General features: G+C 37.1%; 1 protein-coding gene across 2 annotated transcripts; it reads right to left on the bottom strand.

Moving 5' to 3' along the window:
* Nucleotides 1-569: 569 nt before the first annotated feature.
* neu1 (neuraminidase 1) lies at nucleotides 570-10,498 on the bottom strand. Of its 2 annotated transcripts, none has more exons than XM_084739049.1 (8): nucleotides 10,455-10,498; nucleotides 10,216-10,332; nucleotides 9,082-9,271; nucleotides 7,036-7,292; nucleotides 4,900-5,082; nucleotides 3,956-4,175; nucleotides 2,358-2,602; nucleotides 570-2,255 (listed from the first exon to the last, which is right to left on the bottom strand). In XM_084739049.1, the coding sequence occupies exons 1-7, from the start codon at nucleotides 10,488-10,490 to the stop codon at nucleotides 2,382-2,384; spliced, it is 1,224 nt and encodes a 407-aa protein (XP_084595175.1). In that variant the 5' UTR covers nucleotides 10,491-10,498; the 3' UTR covers nucleotides 570-2,255; nucleotides 2,358-2,381. The 2 variants fall into 2 exon arrangements, with proteins under 2 accessions (XP_084595175.1, XP_084595176.1); XM_084739050.1 differs by having other exon boundaries at nucleotides 2,363-2,602.
* Between the last annotated feature and the right edge of the window lie 385 nt (nucleotides 10,499-10,883).

The raw sequence follows: 10,883 nt of genomic DNA, 5'->3' as shown, positions 1-10,883 counted from the left end.
TCTGGATCAAAGTGTAGAATTGCAGGGATTAATCAATTTAATCGGCACTTCTTCAATACTCGATTAACCGGTTTGAGTAATTTTTTAAGAAAGAGAAGGCAAAATTCTCCTCAAGCTTCCTAAATGTGAATTTTTCAGTTTTTTCACTCCTCTATCTCGGTACCTCTTAACTCCCTCTATCTGCAGGAAGAGAACGGGGGTATTTCAGATCACACATATGGTGTAATGCCTTTATTTGCTGATGTAAAGGACAATAGATGTTTTGCTTTGTTTGGAATAGAGCTGCAATGAAACCAAAACAAAGAGCATTGGGTGGATCTCAGGTCACACGTGTGAGGCAATGTCTATAATTTATAAATCAGGGCTTAAAAATCATTGCTACCTGCAGCTTTTCAATAAAGTAGATACATAACTTCTTCATTTCAGAAATCACTGACATGGAATGGTCTTTGATGAGAAAATTCATGTAATTTTTAAATTTCAGTTTTTGCTCAAGAAGGAAAACAAGGAAGATTTGACTAAAAAAAACATGAATGGCACTGCAACAAACAAGTCAAAGTCAAGTCAAGTCAAGTGTTAGGAATCTTGGATTTATTCAACAGATCAGATAATGTCCTGCAGGAAAACAATGTAACCCTGTGTACGGTGCTGGTAGTAGAGGGCACAAATGGACACTCGATTTCAAAATAACACCTCCAAATCGGAATAGAGTGGATTCAGGCTAATTACCAAATATCAGAGTACATTCTGCACAAGTACAAAAGAGCATACTTTTGCTACATTATGTGCTTACCTCTTCACTCTCACGTTCAATCACACACACACGCATCATGTTTTACTTGAACAGTTGTTGTTGTCCTAAAACCACTCATTTGGCAACAGTATTCAAGTACAGTCGTGTAACAAAAGGCTATTAACATCACATTTACATTTTATATAATTTCTGTTTTTACAAAGGCAGAACCGATTTCAGTGAACATGTATTCATGGCACTCACACATCTTAATAAAGGCAAATAAAAAATGCACAGATAAGAACCGACAGTAGGTTATTTCAGTATGGAATTCTGATAAATAATTGAGCAAGTAGGAATCATTTCACACCAATGCCAAGTGTGGAGTGGACCTGCCAGTTTGTGAGCTGAATCAATGATAGATTATCTTTGCAAGAGATGCTTAAAGGGATAGTTTGTTTATTTTTATTTAGTGGGGTACCAGCTTGACTAACCAACAACATGTATTTTAGCCACTCAAAAATAATATAATAAAATAAATTAAAAAATAATAAATTCACTGCTGTACCTTGCTGTCAGACAGCCTTTTCTAGTGGAAAACCAACGTTATAAATTTAAATATCGCTCTCTTCAGAGGAACCAGATTCTTTTGACAAAAACAGTAATTTTACCTTGCAGAACGCAGGAGTTGCTGGTCTACCACTGCCTCAGTCTGTTTGTGATAAACCGACAAAAACCGATCGAGGCAGCAGTGACAACTAGCGTGTTCTGCAAAGTAAAATTCCATTTTTTTTCAAAGGAGTCTGGCGGCTTTGGAGAAAGCGATATGTGGCCTCTGTAACAGCAGTTTCCAGTTGGAAAAGGCTGTCTGACGGCAAAGTAAAGTAAAAAAAAGTTAGTTTAGTTTAGTTTAGAGGCCTTTTTTAAGTGTCTAAAATACATTTTGCTGCTGAATCTGTCCACAGCAGTACACTGCTAAACTCCCTCCTCCAGTACTCCTGCTGCTTCTCCAATTAGGGGACATGTTGATTGTTGTCCTCTAGTCTGTGATTGTGATACTTTAGTATTATCATAATCATTTTCTATAAAAAAAAAAAAAAAAAGGTATTACTGTCAACTTCAAACTGGGTGATATTTGCATGTCTTAGGCTGACTTGAGTATGATTTAAATGTCTTGGAAACTAGTGTATTTGGTCTGAAAAACAATCTTCAACATTCTCCTAAACTTTTTTTTGTCTAGGACAGGGAAAAAATAATGTGGTCGTGCAACAGTTGATAATAGATTCAAGACAGAAAAATGGACATGAAACTTGTGACTTAATCAACTGTGGGAATTCTAAAATAGGAGAAAATTGTATTTTTTATATTGTTGCATCACAGACTGAACACAAAAATTGGAAATCCACGGTGCTGTGCCTCCTTTCTTCATATTTAATATCATAAAGTCTCTTATTGTCATCCTGAGAAAGTTGTGGGAGTAATCAACTTCTTCTTGTTTCCCTTTTCCCTCCAACATTTGAATCTGGAAGACAATCACAAGGTGAAACTGAAACATGCTCTCACATTTTTATACCAAATCTGGTCAATGTCTTTCAGTAGATAAATCGTTTTTCACGTGTCATACCTCACCAGCTCGCTCTCACATGTTCTACTGCCCACCATACAGGTGGATCTTGACAAACGAGATGGTCTCATCGTAGTCCCGGTGGCCCTTCTCGTACATGACAAAGATGTACTTCCGGTCCTCTACAGAACCGCTGTCCAGTGATGTCATGGAGGAGTAGCCGCTTGGCCCCGCCCATATCTGCACAGCTTTATCCTCCCAAGATTTGCCATGGGTCACCGACCAGCGTAAGGTCAGGTTAATTCCTGGGAGTGGACGGGTGAAAAGATAGTATCCTCAGATATTCACTGATCTTTTTTTTGTTTAAAAACAGACCAACAGTGTGAACTCAAGTAAACAGACTAGTTGCACAGCAGACATTTTAACGTGTCGTACCAGAATTAATGATTGATGATTGGTGAACTCCACTTAGAGGAGGTCCTTCTGTTGTGCATGCTGGTTCACTGTTACTGGGTCACTTAATGGATCTGAGGTGTAATTACTGTTATTAAGTCCACCTGTGTTTGTCCAAGTCTAAATGTCTCCTGTGCAGTCCATCAGTCCACAATCTATCAGTCCATTGACAGATTGTTATAAGAAGAAAGTAATTAAATACATTTACTCAAGTACTGTGTTGAAGTATAACTTTGAAGTACCAGAGTATTTCCATTTTAAGCTACTGTGCACTGCAAATATTGCACTTTTACGTCGACTACATTTGTTTTATAGCTTCAGTTACGTTACATATTAAAGGATAACTTTGGTATTTTTCAGCATGGACCCTTTTTCTCATGTTTTTGTTACGAATGGGGAAAACAATTGTTGAAATTAGTCCAGTAGCCAACTTTTTAATTATAAACATTAAGTGCTGTCGTCTTTTTATTCTTTTACTTGCAATCCATTACTTTGTTTTTTTTCCTTGTTTTTATTGTTTTTATGTCTTTCATCTTTCTGTCTTACTTCTAGTATGTTTTTGTGTCTTTGGTTGGAGTTGCCAGTCTGTCAAAGCACTGTGTAAGCTCTGTTTTTAAAGGTGCTACATAAATTGTTTTCATTGTTAGTAGTAGTATTAAGGGAGAGCGCCGCAATCTGGCAGAGGTGAAACTAAGCTACAATATGGACAATTGCGCACCACTCAAAGCACGTCCACTAAAAGTGCTTATTTTTGCCACTGACAGGCTCAGATTGTTATCCTCAGTGTCTGAAAACATCATGGAAAGGATCCCTACAGAGAGACACCTATTTTTAAAGAGTAGAACCATTTGTGTTTAACCAGAAACAGCCACTATATTGCTTTCAAAAACTGTTGCTCCCCAAATCACTTAGACAAAAATGCATGATCAAGTTACAAAATATAATGCAGTGTTATAGATTACAGTCGACAACCGTATATGAAAAAATAAAATTCAGCTCAACCAGCTGTGACATTAAAATTCTGTGTTAATATATAATTAATATTCAAATAATTCTATCTGACAAACTTTGATTTGATTTGATAATTTGTTTGATAATAAAGTATATTTTAACTGATAATATTCTGTTTTACTTGGTGTACTTCCACCACTTTGCATCAGTTGGGTAAGAAAGATTGTGACTCTTTTAGCGTTGGCGGTTCTTACGGTGCATCTCATTGGCGGGGTTGGTGAAGTAGAGCACTCCGTCTTTCTGCAGAGCTCCAGCTGCTACTGCAGGATCCACCAGCGTGTAGTCAAAGTACAGATCGTCTATGGGCAGCGTCAGGCCTCCGTCACGGCTTCGTAGCACCACACGACACCGACAGTGGTAGTTGTTCTGGTTCCGCGCATTGACGATGATGCTGCCGTCCGTCATCTCAAACGGCTGCAGAGAGGGAGGAAAGGGTTGAACTTGACAGTGTCCAGTGCTTTATGATCTAAAAGGGACTACAACAGGGGAAATGTGATGTTTTCTACAATTAGGTGGAAAATAAATGTGAATTTATCCGCATTTAGTAGAGTTTCACATTAACCAAACATTTTATGTATAACTAAAGCTTTAATTAAATGACATGACAAATGAGAGCAACTCTCTGAATGTGTTGTATTAACTGTCTCTAATATGAGGTGAGGACACAACACAACACCTACTTTGACAACAGAAAGGGAAAGAACTGCTTCTCGGTCACTGTGATGTTTTTCCTCACAACACTGCAGAAAACTGATGAGCATATAACCGGATAACAGTCTGGAGAACTTTCTAATTTTAAAAGGTAGAATCAGCAGGATTTGTCTGAGCTGTCATAAACGCACCAGAAAGATAGTTTATTGTTGTGTCTTGTTCCCAGGACACCAAATGTGAACGTTTTGGGTCGGTAAAGCATCACAAACACAATAAAATAATGAGAAAATAAGGAAATAGAGGCAGAGAGCTGCAGGGTCTCAGACACAGACACCACTATGAACTTCTAGTGGGTCATAAGTGATGATTGAAAGGCTTTATATTTATATGAGTCTATATGTTGGGGTTTTTAGTTTACTCTTCACAAAGGCGAAGGAGTCCAGTCTTCGCAGGCTGGACACTGCTCAACACATTTCCACAAACGTACCTGGCACTCATCAGGGTTGAAGTCCTGCGCTTTCTTCTTCTGGTTGTAGGGGATGCTCTTCAGCACTGCACCGTTGTACCAGTTACGCCCGTGGTCATCGCTCAGGATGCAGAAAACTCCGTCTCCCTCTATTGTACTATGACCACACACCACCAACCTCCCCTTAGCTGGGTCGTAGCGCTTCTGTTGGTGTGAACACACAAAAAGATGTGGACTCAACAGTGGGAAACAGAAACTGGATCTAATTCTGGCAATGTGAGCGAGGATCTAAAATAAAATGAACTGAGATTTTTTTCTACAGAAAAAGATAATACAAAATTCTTGAAACAAGTTAAAAGTAAAGTGCCAGCTACAAGGACATTAAGGTCTTATGAAACAAACCACAATAATTATCCAGAGTGGCTGATCTGCTGCAGTCCAACAGAAGGTTTAGTGTCCAAAAAACCTGGCATGGATTTCACAAAACATAAAAGCTCATAATAGCTGCACAGATGCTCAGCTCAGACGGTGGATGAGGGATAATCAACTAATTTGCACAAATAAAACCTTCCTCTAATTATGAAATGATTCTGTTGCTGCGCACATTTCAAATGCTCCGATGTCAGCTGCTAATGAACTCTACGTGCATGTTGAAAGAGGCCAAAAATAAAGCTCCACATCTAATTTATTTTATTAATATGATGTAATTCACACATTAGGAGAGGCAACTTGGACAAACACTACAAGAGGTGTTTACAGGATTAATACAAAGTTGAGCTCATTATTATTTAAACATGCCTTCAACTAACATATCAAACAGAAGAAATCGCAAGTATTTACTTATATTGATCTGTTGGAATAAGACAGAACTGATTTTTTTGCTGCCAATCCTGATTGCAGATCATTTTTTGTTTTCTTAAAACAGGTATAATATATACAAGGTAAATTAATAGCAGTATTACAGGTCAATCTGACGCTTTGTAGTATATTGGGATGTCCATCAGGTGGCAGCATAACTTTGGCTTTAAATGCTGTGTGACTGCAAAAAGCCTGAGCCAGTAAAAGAGCTGAGACTACTTTGCATGTGCAGCAGTAGTTTACCTTAAGGGCTTTCCATCAGAAATTGTTTAATTTGCAAGGTTTTCTGGAAGTATTGAGCAAAAGTCTAGATCAGTGTACCAAAAAGTTACTGTAGGTGGAGATTATTTTATTATTTGTATAGCTGCACAAACTGCTCCACATTAGTTTGTAGCAATATTTCTGTTCGTTTAAATCAATTACATTTATTTTCCAGCAAAAACTTTACATTATTTTGCCAATCTGCCATTCTTTAAGCTTTTACAAGGACCAGTTTTACAGAAAAAGATGTGGCAAGCTTGAAACTGGAACTAAATTAGTTTTCACTTCCTGAGATTGTGTCCTTTCCCTCAGGCCGTAGATTTAGAGTATCCTGAGTCACATGCAATAGGACTAAAAATCTGTTTCGACTCTTGTGCAATAACCCTGCTAATTTTGGACATGTGGTTTTCCATTTTACTGAGTGTGGTGTGTTTTCATTGTTTTTATTGTATTCTGTATATTATATGTACAAGAGATGATTCTGTTTTTCTTGTCTGTCTATATTTTGGCTGTTTGTACATGTGTTGTTTTTATCCGTGCTGTTTTTGTATCTTGAGCCCTGACAGCAAGTCGAGTTTCCCACTTGGGATAATACAACTGTCTGAAGTCTGTCTGTAGAATAAGAATAAATAAAGTATAAAAATACTACTAATAATGGACTGCATTCAAAGTACAAAATACACTTCCACTCACAAAAAATTAAGTACTTTAAAAATGATCATACAGATCAAGTGAAACACTAAATTATATCTAAAGTGTCTTATGCCATATTACTCAGTGGAGCAGATGAGGTTTTTATGACTTAATGTTACTCGAAAACTAAAGAGATTTCTGCCCTTAAAATCTCTTTTTAACACCTGTAATCACCAGTAGCATGTGACGTGAATGACTCACCTGTCAGTAGCTTATAATCATAATAAAAAACAATGTGGCATGAACACAGCATAAAATCATTTAGCTTAACTTTTACCCCACTTAACAACGAGGAAATAGCTCCGCTCCGGTTTCTCACACCTCAGCGCTGTATCATACTCTCACCTGGATGCCAAAGCCCGGTCCAGGGGCAAAGTTTTTGACTCCAATCTGAGCCGAGAGGTTTCTGGGCGAGCTCCAGGTGAGGCCGTCATCCCAGCTCTCCACCATCATGGTGCTGGACGGCTGGCAGAAGTGGAAGCAGATGGAGTAGACCAGAATCACTGAGCCCACCTCCTCGTCCACCACCACCGAGCCCAAGTTCAGGCCGTCCAGCTCGTCTCCGTCGTCGATAATGAAGGCGGTCGGTGACCAGGTGGCTCCTGGAGGGATCAAGGAGGAACAAGAGAAGATTCAGACACAAATTCCTATATTAATGCATTTACACCAGACCTTATTCAAAAAAGACATTATTTTAAGTATTTTCCACTCGTAAACCATAACACATCATATCACTGTTCCTGTTTTCATGCACATTTTACTGTAATTGTGTTTCAGGATATTTCTTTTACAGTAATTAATGCCTATTCAGACAGAGGAGTTTGTCTCATCAAGCAGTTTTATTATTGTTTGTATTGCAAAATTCAGAGAATCAAATGTGTGCTCATATGAAATCTTTTCAGGATTTTGTGATTAAACTAATGCACCCCCTCGTTTTATACACATTATACTCATCACCTCGGTCCATGGGATTACTAAATGTAAACATGTTTTTGTCTTGATGCTTTAATGTTTTGTTCAATGTTTTGTTTGTTTTATACCAGAAGAAGCCTTATTTCTTTTTCAATGAATTCTCTGCAGTTGAAACAAACATTAACTATGACCCCCAACTTAACACGTGGCCAGGGACTACGGATAAAAACGAGCCTTCTGGCTAATTCTGGAATATTTCTAACGAAGTTTATTGATAAGCACTGACCCTGAGAAATAAAAAAAAATATTCTGTGATCAGAGTTACCGAACTTCAGTGCCTGTTTAGTACTGCCTGAAACGTGTCTGTATGACAGAGCATCAACAGTTGTCAAGTACCAAAGACTGGCATCAAATTGGTGCACAAATTCATGTTCTTCTTAACTGACTCTTTGAGCAGACATTTTCTGAATAAAGTCAAAATTTTGGCAATTTTTGAAAGTATTTTATGTAGTTGAGTTCTTATAACACAGTTAACATTTAAGAACTTGTGCTAAATTATACTACTCGTCAATGCTTTTGTAAATATATTATTTATATGTTTATATGGCTAAAGTAAGATTTTAAATATGATAATTACAACTGTTTTGATATCAGCACTGGAACTAAAATATCATATTGTATTTTTTCTGTATTTTTTTTTATTATTTTAGTTTACTCATTTTATTTAATTTATCTTACTTTTATTGTTATTCTATTAGGCCCCGTTTTTTTGCATTAACACCTTATACACTTTATATTTATTACTCTCTTGTTTTTATTTGTATGTTGCTATGATTGTTGAGCAATTTCCAGCCGAAGACCTTCTTTCCAGATTAACAAATTTCTGTCTTATCTTATCAAAACTCTGTAGTCTGTGCAGTCGATCTGCAGTCTTTAAGGGATCGTGTCGGCCCCAGATTATCTGTAATTAAGCTCGTGACATTTCCTGTCATGTTGATAAATATGTAATGAAAGAATTCTCATCTCAAGGTCCACTTACTTGGTTTGTTCACTGATCAAACTTCATCCACTGATGAAGGCCACAAAATGTGGCTAAAAGCTCTGGAAAAAAAAATCAAGTACCTAGACCTTGTGACCTTTTGTTGTTGTTTCTTTAATTCTGCATTTGTCACAATGTTTTCTGATGATAACCATGGTAAAAATGAAAATACAGAATAATAATTGAGTGTAAAGTTCATTAAAATATGTAGATACATTAGATTACATTAGATAATTAATATAATTGTGACTGACTGATGCTGACGTTTCTTGTCCTGTTTGTCTTTATCTCACAAAAAAACTGTAAAATACGGTTAAGATTAAGTGAATGTTGAATATTTATGTTATATATGAATTTTCCTGTGTGTTATCGTGTGAGCGTGTACAATCTGCGTGTTTTTCGTAATTTCTAATCGAGTGAATGTCCACTGGACGTTCAACCTTTGTCTGTGGACCGCCGCATTGCGATGAACTTTGATCCCACGTCCCTGGCCGACGACTTCCTGGCCTCTGCGAAAGCCAGCAGGCTTCCTTTGGGGGTGAAGGTGAGCACCGGGATCCTGTAGGTGTTCACCGACCCCTGAGCTCCGCTCACCCACAGCAGCTGCTCCTCATACACCAGAGGGTCAATCTGAGCAGCAGAGACAGACAGAAAATGAGGAGGGGGAGAGGAGGAGAAGACAGAAAGGCTGACTAAGGTTGATCCTTCTTTATTGTTTGATATATGTATATATTTTGCTTTATTTGTTTTTTTTAAATTTATAGCTATTTATAATTACCAGTGAATACCAGTGAAAGTTTAGTGTTTCAGTGCAAATGATATTATTTTGGACAATAAAGTTTATTCTTAAACTGTAAAATATAAATATCCTGCTACCATCACATCACTGTCACATGTTTTTGATAACCACTCTCTTCATTGACAAAAATGTTTATGTATACATTCTATATTCTGTATAAAGGAAATCGGCCCATATACTGACATTAGAATCTTTTTACTTGTACCTTTATCAGCCCCAAAATCCAGTTTCAGAGCAAGTTGTTAATAAAATTAAGATTTTAAAATATACATCCTGGCTTATGTGCATGGCTCTTTTTGCTATGGTTTGAAGGGGATATCAAGTATCTTTTTTTTTTCGTAGTATCAAAGTCTAAAACTCTGGTGTTGTGACAACTGTAAGGCTGACTAAGGGAAAAAGAAAGTTTACTTGCGGACACAAACCAGTTTGGATCAACATGATATGATCAGCATCAGATATCAGGTTACACAAGCAGGCTAAGATGACCATACTTTCATTTTAGTGAGCATTACAGACATTTATTCCAAACTCCAAACGACACAGCTGCAAAAAAATAAATAAATAATTATTTGTCACGTTTACTTTTAAATGTGAAAACATCTGGAGGCATGCGCAGGCTGGACAAAGTAAAAACCACGTTAAAGCCTTTTAACTTTTAGCTTCTCAAACAAAACATCAGCAGCTTCAACAACATGTGTAATAAATACTTGCAGCAGAGCAACTGTGCCGTGTTTGTCAAGTACTTGTTTGATAATTTAGTGACAGTTAACTGTACCTGGAGAGGGCTGGTGGTGCAGACGCAGGGGGAAAACACAGTGGACAGAAGTAAGGACAGAGCAGCGAGCAGCCGGCGTCCGGTTTCCATGTTCTCGTCCTCAAACCTTCTTCTTGACTGCGACACAGATATTAAACATTTATCTACACAGATGAGGTTCACTATAAATACATTTTAAAAAAAGAAACAAAAAGAAAAACAGACAGAAAAACACAGCGGCTAATGCTATTTTAGCTCACCGACACTGCGATCCAAACTCTAGCTCGTGAGGTCATGTGACCGAGGTGGGCGGTCACATGACTACAGTCACGCACCAAAATAAAAGACTCTATTAATGTATACATTATTGTTCTCTTTAATGGTTGCCTATATTTACAAATGATATCGTCACATTTTGTTTTTTGTCTCTATTTATTTTTATTGTATCTATCGTTTTTGTCATATTTAGTTTTTTTTTAAATCTTATTTATTGATTATGTATTTTCTATTATTTCCTTTCATGTGACTTGATTGCAACTGCTATTTATACATGTACACATCTGTTATGACAAATGGCAAATGTAAACTTATGCTGACTGATGAAGTTTTGACAAAAGAGTTTTCCCTTGTTGGGTGATTAATTTATATATGATTTCCATGTCATTTATATTGTATGTTTGTAATTATCT

Source organism: Lutjanus erythropterus, chromosome 16 (assembly GCF_056507025.1).
Source record: "Lutjanus erythropterus isolate fLutEry1 chromosome 16, fLutEry1.hap2, whole genome shotgun sequence".
NCBI classification, from domain to species: domain Eukaryota; kingdom Metazoa; phylum Chordata; class Actinopteri; order Lutjaniformes; family Lutjanidae; genus Lutjanus; species Lutjanus erythropterus.
This window is presented reverse-complemented; position numbering and strand designations above follow the sequence as displayed.

What these genes read in the sequence shown, in the direction of transcription:
- neu1 (XM_084739049.1), bottom strand. Translation starts at nt 10,490, where the DNA reads ATGACCTCACGAGCTAGAGTTTGGATCGCAGTGTCG. An exon ending in GACCGGGCTTTGGCATCCAG is followed by an intron (nt 5,083 to 7,035) that starts GTGAGAGTATGA and finishes TCACACCAACAG; the next exon opens with AAGCGCTACGACCCAGCTAA. An exon ending in CCCCGCCAATGAGATGCACC is followed by an intron (nt 2,603 to 3,955) that starts GTAAGAACCGCC and finishes GTCCACTCCCAG; the next exon opens with GAATTAACCTGACCTTACGC.